Raw genomic sequence first — 22,781 nt, 5'->3', positions numbered from 1 at the left:
AAGTATTGATAAATTCTGAGTACCACCATCACCTACGACAATTAAAAAACAGTGTCAATTTTTTTAATAATGAATGCTTCAATTTTACGGCATGTTTCAACGTTAGGAATGAAAACAATGTAAAAATTGTGTTTTCACAGAAAATTTGCGTTTTTAATTTATCTAAAATTATGTAAGCAAGTTACCAGTTTTTTGTGTTCACCATCGTATTCTCTACAAAATTTCCTGCAAAACTGCATTTACCGATTTTACTTAAGCTAACGCGTCTGACTACCATGCTCAAGGTCCCGGGTTCGATCCCCGGCCGGTTCAAATCCGGGAACTTTTCTAACGGTGGAAGCGGCCCCGGCGCCTACCCAGCGTCGAATAACATGGGTACCTGGGGGAAACCCTGGGGGGTAAAGGCGGTCAGGGGCGTGATGCTGATCACATCACCCCCATTCACGACCGGATCAAGAAAGTGTGGGGCGTTACCCCCACACCCCCTATACGCCTTCATGGCGTGGTGCTATGCACAGGGGAATACTTTACTTTACTTTTTTTTTTTTTTACTTTAGAAATTTGACAACAGCGCGCTCGTATTTCTATAAGAAAAGCATTGCCCATAAGAGCCCATTGTGTCTTCTGAACGTGAAAACGACTCGGATCCGTTCCCGCCTGCCTGGAACGGCGCCACGAGGAGTGTCGGATAACAATAAGCTGTGAGCAGTGATGTTTACAAACATCACAAACCGTTCTAAGAAAGGGGGTACGCTTTGCTTCGGTTTCTCTTTGTGCACCAGAAGCGAATTCCGAGGGTTTTTCTTATTTAATAACTATGAAACGGACATTTTAAAGCATTTAGACGGTGTTTAGTAAATGAGGTACATCTTTTGCATCCAGATAAAAATCCCTCAGAGGGATATTGCGAGAAACCTTCAGGGAATATTTGGCGTCGTAGTTATCAACACTGGCAGCACTAACCTCTCCAACCTTGCGTTGGTGTACAGCCCGAGGAAGATCGAAAAAGGCGTGCTTGTGTTGGAAGTCTGTGTTTTTGATGCCACCTGAGATCAATCTGGAAGACGTTCTGCGTTTTTGATACCGTCTGATATTAATGTGGATGACAGCAAATTTCACGTTCTTTTATCAAGTTTAGCGTGTGCTGCAGAGGATAAAAGGTTCATGATTTTTAAAAATACTCTTTTCTGCTTTACTTCTCGTATTGGCTGGTTCTAACAATTGCACGATTTCCGATTTGCACAACTAACTTTAAAGCTTATATGTTTGTACGTTTGTGTCTGCTAATTTGTGCGCAGTTGTCAATTTTGTTATTGTTACTATAGTGTGTAACTTAATTTCAGGTGGCCGATGTGGTTCCCGCGAAAAGAGAGAGAAAAAGAGCGTGAATATATCACGAATAACCTTTAGCGTATTTTTTTTTTGTGTCCAAACAGTGTTGCAAACTAAGTAGTTAAGTTTTCACTGCATGCGTGGAATATGTTTTGTTGACAATGTTGTTTTGTGGCGTTCTACAGGAAATCACGCCCCCCCCCCCCAACACACGCTCGCGAACGTACCCAGTGCCCTTAGACTGTGTTGTACTCCCAGACCTGGTAACCAGCACGTAGGAAAAAACGACTTGCCAAGCGGTTTTTTCGTTAGGTGACAGAGTCCCATCGTCGCTGAGCTTTCGAGACCGGATCCCGCTAGCTACTTCTTCTTTCGAAGTTCTGAAGTTCCCCAATTATTCTCAAGATGCTGAATCAACACCGAAACTTTGGGGGAACTCGAACCCGGGACCGCCCACACCAAAGGTGAGAGTATTAACCATTTAGCTACGCGGAAACCCTAAACATTACTTTGAACTAGTTATATTACAAACTTCACAATTTTGATGAGTGGAAATTAACAATTATCTAAGAATAGATAAAAGGAAACTATACACCCCCTCCGCACACACAAATGTAAGGTAAGGTAAAGTTGCACATACATGTCATGAAAGCATTTAGAGGGATATGGATTGACTGATTTGGTGTTTTAAGTTCACTTTATGCACAGTAAGGCTAATCGGGATTGGACCTACAGTTTAAAGTAGAATCCGAACCACAATGTGCCTCCACCGGGTATCGAACCCGGGACCCCTTGATTGCAAGACGACGACGTAGAGGGATATGGAGGTAGCGCCCCACACATTTTCGATCTCGGCCATTTAAGCGAACTTTATGCATAGACATGGGCGTCGCCAGAAATTTTTGCAGGGGAGGGGGATCGGGCAAATGATAAAAGTTGAATGGCAGAAAAAATAACAGTATTATTACGACGGCTATAAATGTCATTATACAATAATAAATATTATAAACTAATAAAAACAAATTTTATTCGAAATAATAATTATAATTATTATTATATAATAATAATAATAACAATCCACCAAACGAGTGAATACCAGCACAACTATTTTCCATTATTTCTTTTGTATTTTATGCAGTTAGTATCTGAAAGCATTTTGATATTAACTTTTGCACGTCCCGTACAAGAATAGGCTGTAAATGTTAGGAGGATTTTTTCTCTCATAAAGTTTGTTGTGTGAACTCTCATCTACGCGTACAACTGTAAATATTAGAATTTTGAAAATCGTGGAACCATTTGTTCTTTGTATGAAATGGTAGAGTATAACCTTGTTCCTGTATTTTTCACTTAATGGTTTCGATCCAATGCATTTTTACTTTGATTATTCTGCATGTATACTAACTAAATGAACTTTATTCCTGTTCTTAACCATAAGAGTAACAAACGTTCGGCTTTCTTGTATCTTTAAATGAACGATGTCAATTTCCAGGGGGGCTCCCCCTCCCGATGCCCATGTGCATAGACAAAACAAGCTCAACGTCTACAACATCTTGTACAGAATAAAAGGCTTGTTCAATTAGGAGTGACTGATCTAATTTTATTCTTAGAGATTTTGAATTTTAGTTCGTTCCGTAAATCTTTACTCAATTTGTTGCGCAAGTCAATGAGAGTGTTTTTTGGTCCCAGCTATATGCCACTAAAATATAACTTTTCACTTCTCCCATAAAATCGCTATTCCCAAGTCTTATCAAGTGCTACACATGACCCCTGTTCACCTGTTGGTTGCAAACCATAGATTAGCCAGTAACATGCGAATTGTCACTCTGCGATAATTTCGTATTTCTTTTCTACCTCGAAATTGAAAAGTTGTAAACAAATTTCCTCTGTAGACGACGCTTTATAACTAGTGTGACCATACGTCCAGTTGGTATGATTAAAAAAAATCACCATTTGTCTCGTTTTATAAAATACTAGGAGTTAGCTCGAAAGCCAAGTCTAAATTTAAGAGAGAGAAATGCTTTAAAAATGTTGGAATTTTTAAACTAACGCCATTTCAACACTGTGGCAAAACAGCTAAACTGCATTTCAAGCACTTTATAACAATCAAAATGTTCCATTGTAGTTGAGAACTTTCGAGCAGACAGCAGTTTATTGTTAATGTTAAGTTAGCTTGCGTCTCGCGTTGTATTTTTTGTGTGCCTTTGTAGAGCAATACATTCGGGTCTGGCCTCATAATACAGCATTTTTACCTCTGGTCTGCGGTTTTTGGTTGTTTTTAAAAAAAATCATAGAAAAATATTTTTAATTTGTTTTTATTTACCACACATTTCTTAAATCTACAAAACTTCCTCTTTTCAATTAACAAAAAAATGTTAAATTTTCTTTTCATTTTCAGACATTTTTGAATTTTTTTCAGCAATGTTTTGTGGAAAAAAAAGTACAACATTGTAACAAATGTTAATATAGAGATATTTTAAGTTCGTAATCCGGAAATTTCAATAATTAACAATGCAAAAACTACATAAACTATCAATACATCTTTTGAATCTTGCATAAGAATACTTCTTATGTGCACACAACAAAAAATAATTACAAATTACAGGTAATTAGCTTTTGTATGAAAAGTTCGAAACATTCAGGAACGCAGAGAGCAACGTCACAGTAAAATGTTGTGTCTTTTTTTGCCCACTTGCCAGTTTCTTTTTTGTGCCTGTCTCCACAAACTTTACATGACCTACAGGGCCTTGACTTTTTCTCTGTAGGGGGGATTTTCCTTGGAAAATGGCGTTCTGTTAGCCTATCTGCTGTAGTTGACATTGATGTTTGACCTTGAATATCTTCGCCAGCTTTGATCAGTAGCGCTTCCCCTACTTGGATGATGAACTCTTCCAGAGACATATTATGATTTTCCCTGTCTATTTTCTTATAAATTACATACGCATTCACCACTGACCTAATGAACAAATGGAAAAACATATTTTTCCACCATTTCAATGATTTTCGTTTGAAAGCATAGTAGCTCACAAGTTGATCATTCCGATCAACTCCAGTCTTATTCTGATTATAATCCAATACAGCATCTGGCTTTATTTTCTGCTCTCGACGTCCCTTACATTTTACCGACACTTCTGAAACAGTAGCTTCATGTTTTGTGCTAAGTATCAATAGTCAATACATCACGAGTGTCCCTCCATTGGCAGAACATGAGTTCATTACTGTGATAGAAAGTCATTTCTCCCTTTTCTAGCTTGATTTCCTTCAGTTTTTTGGGCAAATGTTTTCTGTTTCCTTGTATTGTTCCCACAGCAAGAGTCTCCTTTTTCAAAAGATATGAATGCACTAATGGACTTGAATAATACCTATCCATGTATACTGTGTGACCCTTGCCATAGTAAGGCGGTCAAAGAGTGCAATTATTGAATTATCCAAGTATCCTTTGCCAGTGTAAGTTTCGAACCCCAATACATAACCAGAGTGAGACTCAGTCAGAATATACATTTTCATTCCATATTTTTCCGGTTTGCTTTTCATGTAGACCCGAAATCGTATTCTACCTCTAAATGGACAAATACCTTCATCAATGGTCAGATTTTCTGTAGGAGAAAGTGAGCCTTTGAAAGTTTCTGACAGAAAATCAACATACGGCCTCAATTTGAACAATGGATCATGGTTTGGCTCTTTGTACGGAATATAATAATCATTGTTATTTAGGTGTAACATAGCCAAAATAGAGTGAAATCTATCCCTGGAGCCAAAATAGAGTGAAATCTATCCCTGGACATAACTTTTGCAGCAAATGTTGAATGAAGAAAAGCCCTTTGGCTCCAGTATTTCTTGATGCTACTTTTATGCAGCACACACATAATTATCTAATATTATAGCAAAAAATTTGTAAATTTCATTGATAACCACAGACTGTTTTTCTTCAATTTATTAGTTCTCTTGAGTTTTGAAATACTACTATTAGCATACCTGTTCGTTTCTGTTTTGATGTGCTTCACCATATTTTCATCAAAGAAAATTGAGAAACAATCCATTGGAGAACTGTTGCAATCTACAGGAGTAGTCACTCTTGCATCCTCTTGAAAAACAGGTCTTTGCGGGGGATCTTCTAAACGAATATTGGACCACTCTATATCCAACTGGAATGGCCTCTCTGGTATACTTGGACAAAGAGGCTTGAATGAACACGCACATGAGACAAACTACGAATATAGCACGCAGTTCAATCGGCAAAGCGATTACACACCGCTGGACGGGCTATGCCCGTCGTTCGTCCACATTGACTCTACAGCGCAGAAGAAATAGCTTGGCAGTGACGTCATCTCCCACCTTCACCTCTCCTTCCAGATGCGAAGGCTCATTCGCTAGAGCGGACGACAAGGTGGCGTGCAAACCAATCAAAATCATTCCGAGAGGGGTGATGCAGGCGTGCAAACCCCCACACTGCTAATTAGTCTAACAAACCGCAGCTACGAGCGAGGGATTGCAGGCTATTTTGTTTCTTTGTTAGGGAGGGTTTTTTGGTTGGTTTTGTCATTGTTGTAGAATGAGCAGTGGAGTAAAGAAAGGTAAGCCCTTGCACAGCGATACAAGAGAAATAGTTTTCAATGTGTATAAGTACTTTGATTGCGATGAAAACAAAACCACAGCTGTTCACAGAACGCCCGTGGCGACAGGTGTCAGTGAAAGATCTGTGTGGAGAATTTTGAAGAAGAAACACAAAAGTGTTGCGATTGCGAGCGGGAAATCTTTTTCAACGGCGGGCAAAAACCGACCGAACGCCCAGCAACGTGTCACAAATCTGGATTCTTTTGATAAAGCAGTCGTGCGCCAAACAATCCATTGTTTAATACACGAAAGGCATTGTTGTCACCATACATAAACTGATGAAGGAACTGCAAGAAAATGTTAATTTTAAGGTTTCGCGTTGGTCGTTGCGTATGATCATAAGAAAATTAGGATTCAGATTTAAAAAAGCACAGCGTAAACAGCAGGAAGCTACTCCTTGAACGAAACAGCATCGTTGCGTTGCGTGAAGTTAAAGAACTGCGCACAGAGCAAACCGCCGGTCTTTCATTTATATGGATGAAAGTTTCGTGAACACACACCACACTGTCCCCAAAGTTTGGCTGGATTCCAAAGATTCGGGGGGGGGGGGGTTAAAAGTGCCAACAGGAAAGGGTCCCAGGTTTATTATTGTGCATGCCGGTGGTGAAAGTGGATTTGTGGAGGGGCGAAGTTAGTGTTCCTTTCAAAAACAACTTCTGGTGACTATCATGGGGAGATGAACGCTAACCATTTTATGTTGTGGTTCGAAGAACAGCTTCTTTCCAATCTGCCCCCAAACTTGTTATTGTGTGTGACAATCCTCCATACCACAACAAGTTACTGAAAAAAATCCCAACATCAAACAGCAGAAGGATGAAATGAAGTCGTGGCTATCATCTCACAATATTCCGCATGCAGAAGGTTTGCTGAAAGCCGAATTATATGAAATAATTAAAATAAACAAACATAAAATAAACATCTAGCAGTGCTAACATTAAATTGAAGATTGGTAGTTTGCACCGCGATCCTTGCTGCTCGTACTCTTACTCGTGCTATGGTTCCTTTCATAGTAGTTGGCAACGCTGACTTAGCAGGGAGTGACGTTACTGCCAGGTTATTTCTTCCCGGCTGTAGTTTGCACCGCGATCCTTGCTGCTCGTACTCTTACTCGTGCTATGGTTCCTTTCATAGTAGTTGGCAACGCTGACTTAGCAGGGAGTGACGTTACTGCCAGGTTATTTCTTCCCGGCTGTAAGTGCACTGCGGGCTATGCCCGTCGTGAGACCCCAATGTGTTAAGTAAGCATGGCCAAGAAGGGTAGTACATGTATCTTCAATACGGATCTGCAAAAATAATTTAAATTCCTGCGTCTTGACACAAGCTGAAAATACAAATCTCGCGTTGTATGTCAGATTTTTGGGGTTAAGTTTTTCGTGGAATTTTATGAACGGTTGATGAAGAAGAAGCTGTTCTCAAAAACTTAGTGCTTCTGATAATTACTTCTGGCATTCTCAATTTCAGCGTAGGACTATCGTTAAAATTTGATCAGAAGGGACCAGAAACACTATGCAAGTCATTCCAAGATTGTAAAATTAATACCTTTTGACAGCTAACTAACTAACTAACTCTCTAGCCTTCTCAAAACCGAAGGTTTATGGCTGCAGCAACACAAGTCTTCCATTTGTCCCTCTCCTGGGCAAGGTCAATTCAATCTTATCCATCCTTACCGATTTCCTTTAGGTCAATCTCAACATTGTCTTGGCCTTCCTACTGGTTTCTTACCATTAGGTTTCCCCACAAAAATCATGTAAACTCTTCTTTCCTCTTCCATTCGTGACACATGGCCTGCCCACCTAAGTCTTCGTGATTTAATGATTCTAATAATATCTGCAGATGAATACAAATTATGTAACCATCCCCACTCACCTGTCTCCTCATCCCTTTTAGGTCCAAATATTTTTCTAAGGATCTTATTTTCAAATACTCTTAATTTATGCTCCTCTTTCAATGTAAGGGACCACGTTTTGCATCCATATAATACTACAGGCAAAATTACTGTTTTGTTTATTTGACTTAGTTTCTTAGATATTATACGAGGGGATAAAAGTTTATGAAGAGGTAAGTAACACGCATTTCCTGAATTAAGCCTGCTTTTTATTTCTTCTTTAATATCATTTTCATTTGTTAGTATTACCCCTCTTGACAAAGGAAAATCACATTGTGTTTATTGTTTATAATGCATCATTTATGCGATCCATACTTTAAATAATAATAATATATTTTAATACTAACAACACTTTTATAATTAGCCTTAACCGATTTTTCAGGAGGGAGTAAACTGACCTCCTTGGAATGTCCCGTTTTTGGCCAAAATATTATGGTCACTCTATTTATAACCTAGGGTGAATATCTCTACCAGTTTTCGTGTTATAAGCGATCATAGTTATGGTTGCGCGACTTTTGAAACACGCTGTATATTCAATACTCGTTGAATATATCATATACTCTGTTTCAGGTGCTACCATGGCTTCGATGGACTGGTGTTGTTGCTGCTTCGGTCTGAAGAGGGGAACCCAAATGATCGGAATTATTGAAATAGTAAGTCATATTTTATTTTCAGCTGTTTTATCATATTGGTCTTGCCAGCAACTCTGTAAACTTATGTTTCCAAAGATATACGCCAGGTGCAGCGAGATGTTTAAAAATACCATCATAAAAAATGTTATATACCTTAAATCTAGTGAATACATGGAGATAAAATACAAGAGACGCAAACGTAGACAAATGACAAGTTAAATAACTAATTTTTAAATTATAGAATGTGCTGAAAGACATCTTGTTCCATTACTTCGCGGAGATTGGCGCTGTAAGCGTGATCATTTTATTCTTTCTCAGCTAGATTTCTACCGTAGATTGTGCACCAGATTGCAAAAATGACATTTGCCGTACCTTTCCAAAGATTTATATTATTCATTATATATTACTTCACATAAATTTTAATATTATTGCTAACATTAAGAATCCTATCTTGAGAAGTAGTCAATTCATGAGGTATGGAGCCAAATGAAAATAATGTTAAAATGAAAGGATGTTAATCCTGATTAAAATATCCCAATGCAATACAAGAAAATTTCTGATTTGAAATTACATATATTATATATATATATATATATTTCAATATAATTTAGGCTTACGAAAATTCACTCGAATGCTGTGGAAGGAATTTTAAAGAGTTTTAATTTCTCAGAATTTGAAATATCATAAGGTTTCTCGAAAAGGAAGGGAATTTTCGAAATCGTCTTTGCTACCGCAGGCGAAACGTCCGGCGCAGCCTTAACTGGGACTACTGGAAATATTTTTTTGTAATCTAGGTAAGGTCTAGTCTTGTAATCTAGTCTAGGTAAAGCTATTTTAGTGATATTTGTTCCTTCTTGAGTAATTGGTCAGTAAAGTATAACCGGCCTCAATGGCGGGGTGGTGAGCGCAACGTGCTATGAAACCAGAGATTCCAAGTTCGAACCTTGGGTAATGCATCAATTACTCGCATATCCTCATCGTAGCGATTAATCCAAGATGTAGAAAAGCGACATAAAATAACCGAAATACGAGATTGTGTGAAACCTAAATGTCTTTCGAACTGGCCAGTTCTAGAATCACCCTTGACAGCACGAAACCCGCTTAACATTAGTATGTTAGGGGTTGCATATGCAGCATGTGAACATATTCGCGATACAGGTCGTTTATTTCCACAATGCCCCAATTTCTAATATTTTTTTTAAATGAATGATTATATGTTTTTAACGGATAGTTTGCGGTGATAAATTATATACAATGTTATGAACAAAATGTTGCTCTTATAAGTAAATTTCATGTTATGTTATCGAGAAGCTTGAACTGAATTCCATTTGTTGTTGGTCCAGGTTCAAATAATGTTGAGCATACGTGAAATGCAATGAAACCACAAATTCAACAAGGAAAGTTGTCTAGAGTATTAATACATGGAAATGGGAAATAACAGGATTTCCCGATATAGTGGTTAACCCTTATCACTCGAGCTTTTCTTGGTACATGCTTCAACGCGTTTTCAGCAGGAAAGGAAATTTGAAATTCCGTATTGTTGTAAATGAAATGTAATATCTCAGAAACTACGACTGGTAGATTGATTGATTTGGTTTATTTTACTTTGCTTTTCTGCCACTTTTTTTACAGTTGCGAAGATGATATGTTGAAATTGATGAAGGGAGGCTTACACAGGCCTTGATTCGAATCCCGAATCCCTGGCGTCGTAGTGCGCTGAGCTAACGAATTTTAGAATTCCAACTCATACCTCGTTTTGTGCAGTCCACATTAGGACTGTCAGTACGGTCATTCAAAAAACTAATTTTACGTTATCAAGAAAAAAAACGAAAGTAAAAAAATATACAACTTCGGTCGTCCCCCACGGAGGCAGCGCCGCGATTTGATTGGTTGCATAAATTGTGTACTTGTTGTTGATACTTTCGGAGAGAAAAATGCTTTCTAAAGCAAAAATATCACAGCTACTATACTTTCATGTCGTTAAGCAATGGCTGCAATTAAGGAGGGCATGCCCCCCCCCCAATTTTCGCCATATTTTGTCCGTTATTTTTCATTCCCAGCAATAATCTCTGATGGGATGAACACTTTTCTTGCGAAAAGAGATGGGATGGCAGCACTGTTACCACTTCACTATCCCCACTACTATTGTTTCTTATGAGCGGAAAATCCCGTGAGCCTGCAAAAACAGACCACTTTTGTGAGCTTGCTGTCAGCAATTCAAAACGCTTGCATAACAAGCTTCTAACTGAGGAAAGGTTACTGTTATTCATTTCAAAAAAGTAACTGATTACAGTTTCATTTCCTAGAAAATAGTAACTTATACTTGTAATTGCATTATTTTGACACTCATAGGCCTTCAAAGTATTTTTTTCTTTGGAAGTAACTATAGAGATCTCTTTGAAGGTCTCATAATGTGCTTAACGTTTTTAATAAGCCTTGTATAAATTGTGCGAACAAAAGTATGCATTTCTGACTTGTTGCAGATTCTAGGAATTGTTGGAGTCATCGTCTCCAGCATAGCGATTGGTGATCCTTTTAACATATACACTCCAACAGCGAAGAAGGTGACGTTCTACGACTTTAACTTCGGAGAGAAATATATGACCAAACCAATATCTGAAAATGAATTAGTTAAATACTATATAGGTAAGTTGTAACCAATTCTTTAGAACTTTCAAAAAATTGAACCTGATTGAGACACGAAACGTAAATACTTGCATCATATGCAATGTATCAAATTAATTGGTGTTTCTTGTATTTTTCGTAGTATGGTTTACAGCGCAAAAGATTTAACTCTACCGGCTTCCCGCCAAAACAAAAAACAGTAGAGAGCCGTGTAAACTAAAACCAACCACGTCGACGAACCGGCCACTGGGGTTGCTAAACCTCACCGCCTCTGTGTGTTATGGTTTTCCCCCCTTCCTGGCGCTGTGTGATTGAAAATAGTATGTCCCTATTTTTATTTCACTATATATATATATATATCAGTGATTAATGATGTTACATGGTTACTTTCAATTGTATATTGTAGTATGGTCCTTACCATTTCATAATTCAACATGTAAGCATCATTCTCTATGCGGTCCGCGCGCATTATATACATAAGGCGCAGAAAAAGAGAGTATTGAATGAAGGCATTTTATCAGTACCTTTTTGAAAACATTTTCAGAATCTTTTTACCCTTTCCCGACAATAATTTTGCACCTAAAATCAGTTCCCTAATTATTACATTGAAGTAGTGTTACGGAAGTATTTTCGAGTTCCGATGTGTCTGAAAATATAATCAGCATTAGTAACACACCATTGCAGGCGGGGTCCAACGTTTCGTTGTAACATATCTCTTGGCACGTGCGCACACTCCTCCCTTATCACTGCTTCCAAAGTGTCCAAATCGCGCGGTTTTCTGGCATACACTTTCTCTTTCAAGTACCCCCAGAGAAAGAAATCCAATGGGGTCAAGTGTGGGCTTCTCTGTGGCCAATCAACATTTCCGCGTCATCCGATAAGGCGGCCTGGAAAGGCATTGCCAAGCCATTCTCGTGAAATAAACGGAAAATGGGGAGGTGCGGCATCGTGCTTAAAGTGCAACAATGAGATGAACGAAAGTTTCTAGCATGTGCACATACCTCTCCGTATTCATTGTTTCAGCAACGTTTAATCTATGCGTCATCTTCACTTTTTCTTCACTTCTTCGTGGTTAGACCTACAACAGACAACAGCTATGACAAAATTATGTAATGGCATGGAACAGAGCATAATGCAACAGTACATTGATGATACATCGATACTGACAGATATATGGTGGAATAAATATAGGGACATAATAGTGGATCACCCTGTAGATTGGTGCTAGGTCGCTAATGCATACAAAGCCAGCTTTAGATGGAAACATTTCCCTTGGCATTTTTGCTAGCATACATGCTTCCAAAAATCTTATAGCAGACAACACTTTACACTGAAGAATTTCCTGTAACATTCCGGTTATGATTTGTAACGGGCGGTTACTGATATTGTTGCAGTGGTGCACAACTACCGGATATTTTACCAGGAACAGCTGCTTTCACCTTTTTCTTTCTTTGATATGTATTCACGCCCACTGTTTCGCAAATTCTTCTATTTTGGCACCGCACCCAGTGGTCGCATTTCCTTTTGTCGTTTTTTAGGTGATTTCTATTGAAAAGTAAACTTGAGATCTGATGTAGCAGCAACTTTATCATCCGAGGTCATGGGAGCAGTCTCTAATGGCGACACCGAAACATTTTTTCAGAGAATTTAGGTGCAAGATAATGATATTCAACACAAAACTTTTTTTCCGGTGCAACACAATGAGTGAAAACGAAAGAAACAAATACTTGTACTTTCATAATTATCTGGAGGAAGTTCCACTGCTTGATGGGTTGTAAGATGAATCACTATCTTCAAAATCACTTATATCTCCGACAAGATCACTTTCCAATTGCTCCGATGGACGTGCACGCTTCCCCAGCACGGTGGACGTCTTGCCTTGAGGGCAACCATTATATTGCTACAAATATGTGGTGATGGTATAGTTTTGCTCACGTCAGAAAACATACATGGAAGTATCACATGCGAACTCTGACAAAACAGGAGGGAAGATGTAGGCTCGTGAAACAACTGTAACTCAATTTCTGTCAAACTGTGGGTTACCATTATCTTGCACCGAGGGGTAGAGTTTATTCTTTCACATTATGTGTACTGCATACACTATAAAGCATGTATTTAAGCAGCGCTACCTTTTCATAGGAAACGATATTCCTCTCGGTTGAATAGTTATCGGCTTTTAAAAATGTGAAGTGATACATTGTTTGCATCTGTACTCGTGACCTAGAAGTCTCTTCTGATTGGTTATGCTATGAAAAATGCTACGATTCTATCCTTGGTATCTTTAATGCCATAAGACTTTTTTCACTATACACGTTAGAATTTTGATTATGGCATAAATGTTAAGAAATGTGGCCGTGGTGGCTCAGTCGGTAACGCGTCTGACTACCATGCTCAAGGTCCCGGGTTCGATCCCCGGTCGGTTCAAATCCGGGAACTTTTCTAACGTTGGAAGCGGCTCCGGCGCCCACCCAGCGTCGAATAACATGGGTACCTGGGGGAAACCCTAGGGGGTAAAGGCGGTCAGGGGCGTGATGCTGATCCCCACTCACGACCGGATCAAGAAAGTGTGGGGCGTTACCCCCACACCCCCTATACGCCTTCATGGCGTAGTGCTAAGCACAGGGGAGCACTTTACCTTTTTTTTTACCTTTATGTTAAGAAAAATACTAAGGGAAATTCTTTGGTCTACAGCGGGCCCAAGTCATAAAGAAGCTTGTACTTCTTATATTTTTCGATGTTGACGCTAGTATACAATTCATGTGCGACATGAGAGGTTTCTTTGTGGTGGTGTTAGTGTTTGTAGTGCTTCTAGGAGATTTTCGGCATGGAAGAGTTTTACTTTCGAATGGAGGGAAGATGGTGGTGAATGTCCACAAGCAGAGGCACCAACTTAAGATAAATTTTGGAGGGCAAGATCGTCATAAATAATACTTTGTATCTAAATATACATAAAACGTGTCCTTCTACGTGCATTTGCCTTGCCCCCCCCCCTACCCCCAAGTCGAGGCCTATGTCCACAAGCAAACAGAAAAAGCACCGTGCGAATAATTTGCACTGTGAAAGTGTAGAAGACACGAGTCCACGTGACTCAACACTGAGTGGCAGGAAGCAGGTAGAGTTATAATATTTTGCCCTATAGTAGGCTAGTTAGTTCAGTTAATGTTCATTTTAGAATTTGAAAATTTGGAAACGACTCTAAAAATAGTTGATAAAATATCTCGCTTGACCTGAAATTTGACAGATAGATTCAAACTGATATTGCTCTGTCCCTTTTCTATTGCAGTTACCCAACTTTTGGCAGCGTCTCTGCTTGCTTTAGCCCTGGTCAATATCTTTGCATCAATTGTATTGATTCTCGGGGTCAGAATGGTAAATATTCCATCACTTTTCTTGTCTATTGATTGGTAATTTCTGTATTGTATTTGTACTTTTCTTCTTAATGCCGCCTCTTTAGATTATTCGGTTTGGTGAGGATGATGATGATTAGATGAAAGAAGACAAAAGAAGATTCTAACCTAGAACCCTCGAAAATGAGATCATATGAAAAGATATTAGTTTTGAAAATATCCCACCTAATGTCTGTGGTAATATTTCTTGTTACATTGAAAGTATATACTATAACAATCTAGTGTTTCAGTAAGAATGTATTTAGGACATTGCCTGTCAGTAGCATTTGTAAGAGCTTTAAATGGCTGTTATTTTTTTAATAATAGCAATAACCAATTTTATTAACAGTAGTATTAAATTTGGAACAACATAGTCCCAGTATTACTACTTAGTTCAAGCACTGTTTTAAGCCCTTTAGATCTACGTTTTCCCTGACTACCCCACTGTGGATGTTCACATTAGCAGATTTAGTGGGAGGGATCCGGATGCACGCGCCCCTCCAAAAATGGGATGGCAAAATGTTAAAAAAAAGTGATTGCATCGTTATTTCCCAGCGAATAAAAAATATTCGAGCGACATAAAACGGAATCCGTCAATAGCTGCTACCGAGTGATACCTTTTCTTGACAACAAAGAGATATATCACAAATATTTCAACAATGACTGGATCTCTTGGACACTGAAATGTGTAGACGCCAGAAATAGAATTGGAGACTTGTTGAGGTCCTCAAAGAATTATGTAGTTATTACTAGAGAATTGATTTTAAGGTGCAGGACCTTACCAAAAATTTAGCCGTTTTGACACCGATCTGTTTGATGCTTCAGCACCTTCTTTTCCTTTCTTTTCTTTCATGTTTTGTTAAAAAAAATGGACAGAAAAATAGACGATTTTCACTCTTCTTGACGATCTACATAAAAGCCTATAGTCTCATTTCGTAGAGCAGAACGAGAGCTATAAAATGGTATAATATAATCTTTGCAGCCCCAATAGTTCCCAAGATAATGTAGCAAAACCCGCGAGAGAAAACTCAAACTTCAACAAAACCTATTCGGCAGAACCACAGCTCTCTACGCGGTCCGCGCGCATTATATACAGAAGGCGCAGAAAAAGAGAGCATTGAATAATGGCATTTTATCAGCACCTTTTTGAAAACATTTTCAGAACCTTTTCTCGCTTTCCCGACAATAATTTTGCACCTAAAAATCCGTTCCCCAGTTATTACATTGATATATGATTTCGAATTCCGATGTGTCTGAAAGTTTCGTCTGAGGAAGTGCATTCTAAGTCCCGCTTTAGACGAAACCATTTCCTTTAACATTTTTCCTAGCATAAATGCTACTACGTAAATGCTTCCAAAAATCTTATAGCAGATGGTACCTTACACGCAAGCATTTCATGTAAGATGTCGGTAAGCTTTTGCGATTACACTGTATAACGTATACAGTACGAAAGACACGTCGAGTTACACCATCTATGCTGAGTGCAGGGTGTTTACAATTGAAGCAACTAAAATATTCTTCCATACGCGCACAGTAAATGCTGTAAAGTATATATTTATGGAACGCCATTGTTTTGTACCTAATATTGTTTTACATGAAACGTTATTCCTCTCAGTTGAATAGTTATCGGCTTTTAAAAATGCGAAGTGATACATTGTTTACATCTCGCACGGCCGCCATTACAGCTGCACTCGTGACCTAGAGGTCGCTTCTGATTGGTTACGCTACGAAAAATGCTACGGACCGAGCCTATCCTTGAGAAATGCCATGGCATCTGAAATGCCATAAGATTTCTCACTTTACACGGCAGCATTTTGGTCATGGCATAAATGTTAAGAAAAAAATGCTTTCGTCTAAAGCAGGGCCCGGATTTCCCAATAGGCCTCATAGGCCCGGGCCTAGAGCGGCACTTTGGTAGGGGCGGCACGATTGCTTGTTTTAAATTTATAAGGAATACCTAATTCTTGGATTGCCTCTTTTTTCTCCGGACACACGAATGGAATGACTTAATGTAGTTGTATTGTAAATATAAGTTAACGAAGAATATTTCATAAGAGAGATAGGCTAGCAGGGCTCGGAGCTAGTTTACTAATTTGTTGTTTTAATTACCGACGTTGTTGTTTCGAATATACAGTATTGTGCTGAGCCGGGTCGGCGATTGCGGCAAGAACGTGGAGCCTGCCGCTTGCTTTTGAAAGACAACACCGGCTTGACTGCGTTCCAGGAACGCCGTTCCTTGTTACTGCCGGCATTGGCCGCATATCGAAAGCATGTGATTCGCGTTGAATTGTTGAGAATTAAACTGTTGGCGCAAGCATTATTAAAGGGGTTCGCATTGTACTATTCTACTGTTAGTTGCTCGAGAATATTATGCAAGAAGTAGGTGGCGTGTCGCGTCTCGCGTGTGTCAGTGTCGGACGTGCGTTTGTTGGGGGTAAGTTTAAAACGCCATTACGCTCATTATGAGTGATCAAAGAGTAAGACTAAGTGGGTCACAATACAAAAAGAGAAAAGCGGAGAAAGATGAATAGTAGGAAGCATTTCTGAAGAAGGTTCCGAAGAAATATAATCAGAAAAAAAGTGAGGAAAGTGCCGTTGATGAGCCCACTGTGTGCTCTGTTAATTCTACGATGTTCCTCAGGCATGGGCATCAGTCATCAGTGGCGGATCACCTAATGATTCTTCAGTTGCAATGGCGAACTCATTAATATTAGCTAATATTAATTAATAATCATTTAATTAATACTGCTTGCCGTTAATAGTAAAAATAGTAATACAGAAAATAAAGATTATTTTTCATTCTTGATAAACGGTATGGGGTATGAGCTTGTTTGGCATAGGGGCGGCAAAGAGGTAAATCCGGCCCTGGGATTTATTATTTTTCATTTTCTAACCATTGTTGATACAAATATTGCAGAGCAATTATTGCTTTTGATGTCGCCATGTAATCAAGGCGACCCGTGTTCGATTCCCAAGTGGGGGTACATTGGACAGTGGCTGGGACGTCCAGTCCAGAATATTAGTTTATGTGAGCACAAAGTAAACCTCAAGGAAACCTTGACTAGCTGGAAACAATGGCGAGACAAAATAGTTTATCTAATGCAAGGGTGTATGAGCTCCGTTGTTTCATATGTAGAAAAATATAGATTATATTTACAATGTTACAGTTATATTCTGTGTTCCTTCCAGAGAACATCCCTAATCCCTATATCCGCCAATGACAGTGCATTATCTTGTTTGCTATAATAATGGAAGTTATGATATTTTTGTGAATTATACATTATTTTTTACATTTGGTTATCGAATCTTTCAGTCAAAACGTCTCATGTTGGTTCCATGGCTGGTCCAAGAAGGAGTTGTTCTATTCCAGATCCCAGGTGCTTTGATCATTCTTCTGGTAGGCGGAATACAAGATGCTAAACCGTTGGCATTTTTAATTTCTATTGTTGTTTACGGAGGTAGGTATACCTTTGGTATTATTTATTTATGACACTTTAGCTAATCGCGTCGGTAAAGACATCAACGACAATCACAAAAGAACATCAATGCCCAGCCTAGGACTCGAACATGGAACTTCGGTGACGAGATTAAGTCCACACATCAAGGACTCGGTCACAGAGCGGGGTTTTCTTGTAGTTCTATGGAAGCAGTATTTTGCTTAGTTTATGCATATTTTATAGAATTAATCAAGGGCCAAGTCTGAGTGCGTTTAGAATTTTTAAGAATCGCAATTTAGTTTTTGATTTTTACATTATTCTTGCTTAATCAAATATTTAGTAAATTATTGTTTTTGTTCTTTTTTTAAAAAATAATTTTTTCTATCAATTTTCCACATCCTCACGATTAGCCAAATATGGCAGAAAAGCGAAGTAAACTAAATCAATCAATCAAACCAATAATTCAAGAATAGTTACTGGAATCTCCAACTGGAAAGTTGTAACCAAAGTTTTCATAATTAGACCATTGACCAAGAAATACGATTTGATTTAAAACTTGCTTCATATTATCTTCCAGTGGTTGGCGTATATTTCTTTGTATGCGTCTTTGGACTGTATCGGCAGTATGTTATAGAGGAACTTCAAAACCAGCCACCCATTCTTATGCAACCTTTGAACAGGAATTATGAGGAAGCTGAAGATAAACAGAATGAGACAACAGCTGTGTAAATGCAGTATGGAAGGGTCATATGTTGTGTCAAATTACTGTTATAAATGACAACTTTTATCTTTAGATAAGTTGGAATATTCTATCGGATGGAGACGGTAGAGTAACATTGTACTATGTTTTAGTGATATTGCTGCAAAGAAGCTAAAAATATTTTTCCAAGAACCTACGTATGTAATCATTTCTGCAAGCAAGAAAATTCACATAAGTACAGTCTGTCGCAGGAGTATGTGGAGTAACGCCGCGCAGAACGGTAGAGAAGGGGAGAAAGTGAGCAAAGCAGTGCACGCTACTGTAAACCTCTGGCATCCGCAGTCGCGTTGGCCGCTCCATGCAATCCCTTTCTCATGGGTTCCCTCTCGAGTCATTATTTGCGTAGAGTACTTGTTTTCGTGCACTTGCTTCACAGACTCCTGCAACAGAGTATAGTAATCTATTTAAAATGTTGCCTTTTTTATAGAAACATATTGTGCCACATGGTTGTGTTGAGGTTGACATGAACATGTGCATATTAACATCTCACGAGTCATTAGTAATGGAGATAGGATTGTTACTCCTCCCCCATACGAGACCTCGTTCCGACGCTGTGATCTTAGAAACACTAAATTTTCTACCTGTATGTATGCAACCACGTGACACAAATTATCACTGGATTTTTCTGTCTAAAACCGACTGTACGCTGTGCAAACACTATCATGGCAGCAGAATGAAATCACTAAACTTGCTCTTTTCCTCAAGGTACACATTTATCACTATACCCACACGTGCTATGATATTTGATGCTTTTGCATTAATCAAGTTAGTTTTGTAGATGTATTGACGCTCCAGAGGATAGCCTTGGGCCTCTCCGATGGCATAGTAATAACACCGTGGCTTTGTAATCAAGAGGCCCCGGGTTCGATCCTCAATGGAGACACATTGCAAGGTGCCCATTTCTTTCTTGGCCTATCTGATCATAAAGTGTTTATTTAAAACAAAGATTATTAATAAAGTCTGTGAGCATCACACGAAAAATTTCGTGAGGGTCAACTGTGAGTCTGTATTGCGTGGCTGCATACTTACAGGATAGAACTCCGTTCTTCGACTGTGGTATCAACGAGGCATTAATGAGCAAAACATTGTTGAGAAAGTTGTTCGAATTGGTATTCTCTATACACATTGTGAAAGTTCATTGCTGTTATACGACTGCACATGGGTTTATCGGCCATTTTGTAAATTATGTAATTATGTAACTGAACCGTCTTTGACCTGGTTTTGTAAAACAAATTTCTTCTTATTAAGGCTAAGTCCATAAAGTCATTCATTTATCATTTTGGCTCTTCATGCTATATTTGTAATTTTGCATCATTTTGTATCATAGTGGTTATCGGTATGGGAAAATTTTATGTAAGTACTTTACCATTTTTTTAAATCACATTGATCAACTCTTAATGTAAACCCCCCACCTTTTCACACACACACACACACACACAAACACAAACGGTATAATTAAACAGTAGCAGATTTTCAGAACGTAAACCACTAGCGTACGCAGGATTTGTTTTTCGGGGGGGGCTGGAATTCTAAAGGTGGATAGTGCAGAACATAGGCGCCGCCACATAAGGGCAAGGGCGGGCATTTGCCCCTCCCTGGCTATTACGTGAATGTTCCTTCTTGATTCTGCGAGACAGAGAAAATGCCGACAGCAACTTTGCAGAGTTGTACGTTCGAGTTCAACAAATTTATGAGCACATTGATGTGGTGCCAAAACGACCTCGCTGCACTTCACGGCAACAATATAGTGAAAATTACCCATCAGAAAGTGTAGAAGAGTACTTTTGTCGGCAAAAATCTGTCATACCTCGATTCACTTATTGCTGCCTTGGATCTACGATTTTCGCCGGAGAACTAGCAATATCGGGAACTCTTCATTTGGTAACTGTATGATACTCATGTGTTTATCTTTACTGAGAAATGCAATATCGAAAACACAGCGCGTTGCGCACATTGCAACCAGTGGCGAAGATAAGGCGTAAATACTGGGCAGGCTGAAAAATCTGCTACCTTATATTTTTTTTATATAGCAGGTCCATGCGTCGATTCTTGTTGGTCGCAAAAGTATCAATTACTCTTTCCTTGAAGCCTTGATCAACAGAAGTCCCCTCCCCTTACCCTCCCCTCCCAACTACACAGAGCTCACACTATAGCTGCCTTTTACCGCGAGGCTTTTCGTCAAAAGCCTCACAGTTCGGACCGAATGCGCTTTCCTCTTTCTGGCCTGACTGCCGAGACATCTGGAAGGATCGGCGGAACCAAACGTGCGGATTACATAGTTTAATTCGTTTTAACGAACTTTGATTGTTACAGGGTACAAGAACATTTTAATTTCAACATTTTTTGGGTAGGCTAAGCCTTAAAAGCCTCATAGAAGCTTCGCCACTGATTGAAACAAACATTTTATATACACTCGCACGTCAGTAAAAACGTTGTGCCAGTCAGTCAGGCGAATGCAAGCGAAGAGAGTTTCGCATTGTGACCTTTTCAACATGTTTTGTTATTTGTAGTGCTCGTGTCTGTAATAAAACATCCAAAAACACAAACAGTAACAAAAATTGACAATTGTGCATTCCTGTATGATCGATAAGCTGATAAAACATTAAAATGCTGACCAAGACAAACTTTTATGCATATGAGGTAATCTTTATTTGCATTGGTCTACTTAAAAAAATATTGTGAATATTCGTCCGAAGAAGACCCTGATGTAGTGCTGCCTCCTAGAGGAAGAAGAAGCAAGCTACTGTTGCTAGACGAGAGTCTGTGCAAACAGAACCGGGAATGGGGAACGTAGTTTCGTTATAATGTAAAGTATTACTTTGTTTGTGAGTTTGTGTAATAAATGCAGTTAATCTTGTTAACATATGTGTTTCCATCGCACAACATTATTGCGCAGTCGGTATAAAAGAACTTTTCTCTTCATGGATTGCAGGATTTGCAAGAACCTTACATTTCCGTAAGTTTTTTCATCTCGGACTGACTGTCCTCATTCGTACAACAAACTGTTGGAACAATCATAAACGTGTCGGTTTGACGCAATTTGTCATAACACGGTAAGCATAAACCGTCTAAGTCTTATAAAAAAAATTAACAAGGGTACCCATATCTGTCAGGGGGTACCTTAATCCTGGTCGATCTTCTAGGCACATGAGGAGTGGATGTTGGTCGTGGAGCAGCGTCAGCATCTTGGGGTTGATGGACATCAACGTCTGGTTGAGGTGGGGTAATTAAATAGTGTGGTGTAAATATATATAACAAGATTCCTTCTAATGTGGAAACAAGTAATAATCATGAAACGTACAAAGGCTTTGTCACGTTCATAGATACATTGTGATCCGACGCAGATCGAGTATAATTATAAGTGAAAACTCACTTTTCATAGTTGTTAGGTTAAACGTTTGGATTTACAGTCATAAATATGTACACAAACTTGACATTTAACGCTTTCGACGAAAATTCAGAGGACAGAAGCTCCTCCTTTCTTGAAACCTAGGAGCAACCACAACAAACCATACAGGACATTTTCACCTACCGAAACCATATGGGTTCAATCACCGAAGCACTTGTCACCTAACTTCAACGAGGCAGATATTGTAGAAAGGTTGGGTGGCACTCACCTATACAAAGTGCGCTTTGCCGATGGAACTCAAAGAGTGGTACATTCACGTTGGATTCGTCACAGGACCCACAGACAACAAAACCATCCAGAAATCTGGGATGATGATAGTCCACCCGGACCAGAAGGCGCGGCGGAGAATCGAAATTCAGATTCCAAAATTACCCCACCTCAACCAGACGTTGATGTCCATCAACCCCAAGATGCTGACGCTGCTCCACGACCAACATCCACTCCTCATGTGCCTAGAAGATCGACCAGGATTAAGGTACCCCCTGACAGATATGGGTACCCTTGTTAATTTTTTTTTTGTAACTCTGGGAGGAATGTAGTGCTGCCTCCTAGAGGAAGAAGAAGCAAGCTACTGTTGCTAGACGAGAGTCTGTGCAAACAGAACCGGGAATGGGGAACGTAGTTTCGTTATAATGTAAAGTATTACTTTGTTTGTGAGTTTGTGTAATAAATGCAGTTAATCTTGTTAACATATGTGTTTCCAT

The 22,781-nt window shown here is 39.0% G+C and overlaps 1 protein-coding gene across 1 annotated transcript; it reads left to right on the top strand.

Moving 5' to 3' along the window:
- The first annotated feature begins 994 nt into the window (after positions 1-994).
- LOC145995167 (uncharacterized) lies at positions 995-21,426 on the top strand. Its single transcript, XM_083131718.1, has 6 exons — positions 995-1,160; positions 8,399-8,481; positions 10,944-11,106; positions 14,369-14,454; positions 17,785-17,929; positions 18,486-21,426. Exons 2-6 carry the CDS (start codon positions 8,407-8,409, stop codon positions 18,635-18,637), a joined length of 621 nt encoding a protein of 206 aa, XP_082987844.1. The 5' UTR covers positions 995-1,160; positions 8,399-8,406; the 3' UTR covers positions 18,638-21,426.
- Positions 21,427-22,781: the final 1,355 nt, after the last annotated feature.

The sequence above is a fragment of the Lepisma saccharinum genome, chromosome 11, assembly GCF_977018435.1.
Source record: "Lepisma saccharinum chromosome 11, izLepSacc3.1, whole genome shotgun sequence".
NCBI lineage: Eukaryota > Metazoa > Arthropoda > Insecta > Zygentoma > Lepismatidae > Lepisma > Lepisma saccharinum.
This window is presented reverse-complemented; position numbering and strand designations above follow the sequence as displayed.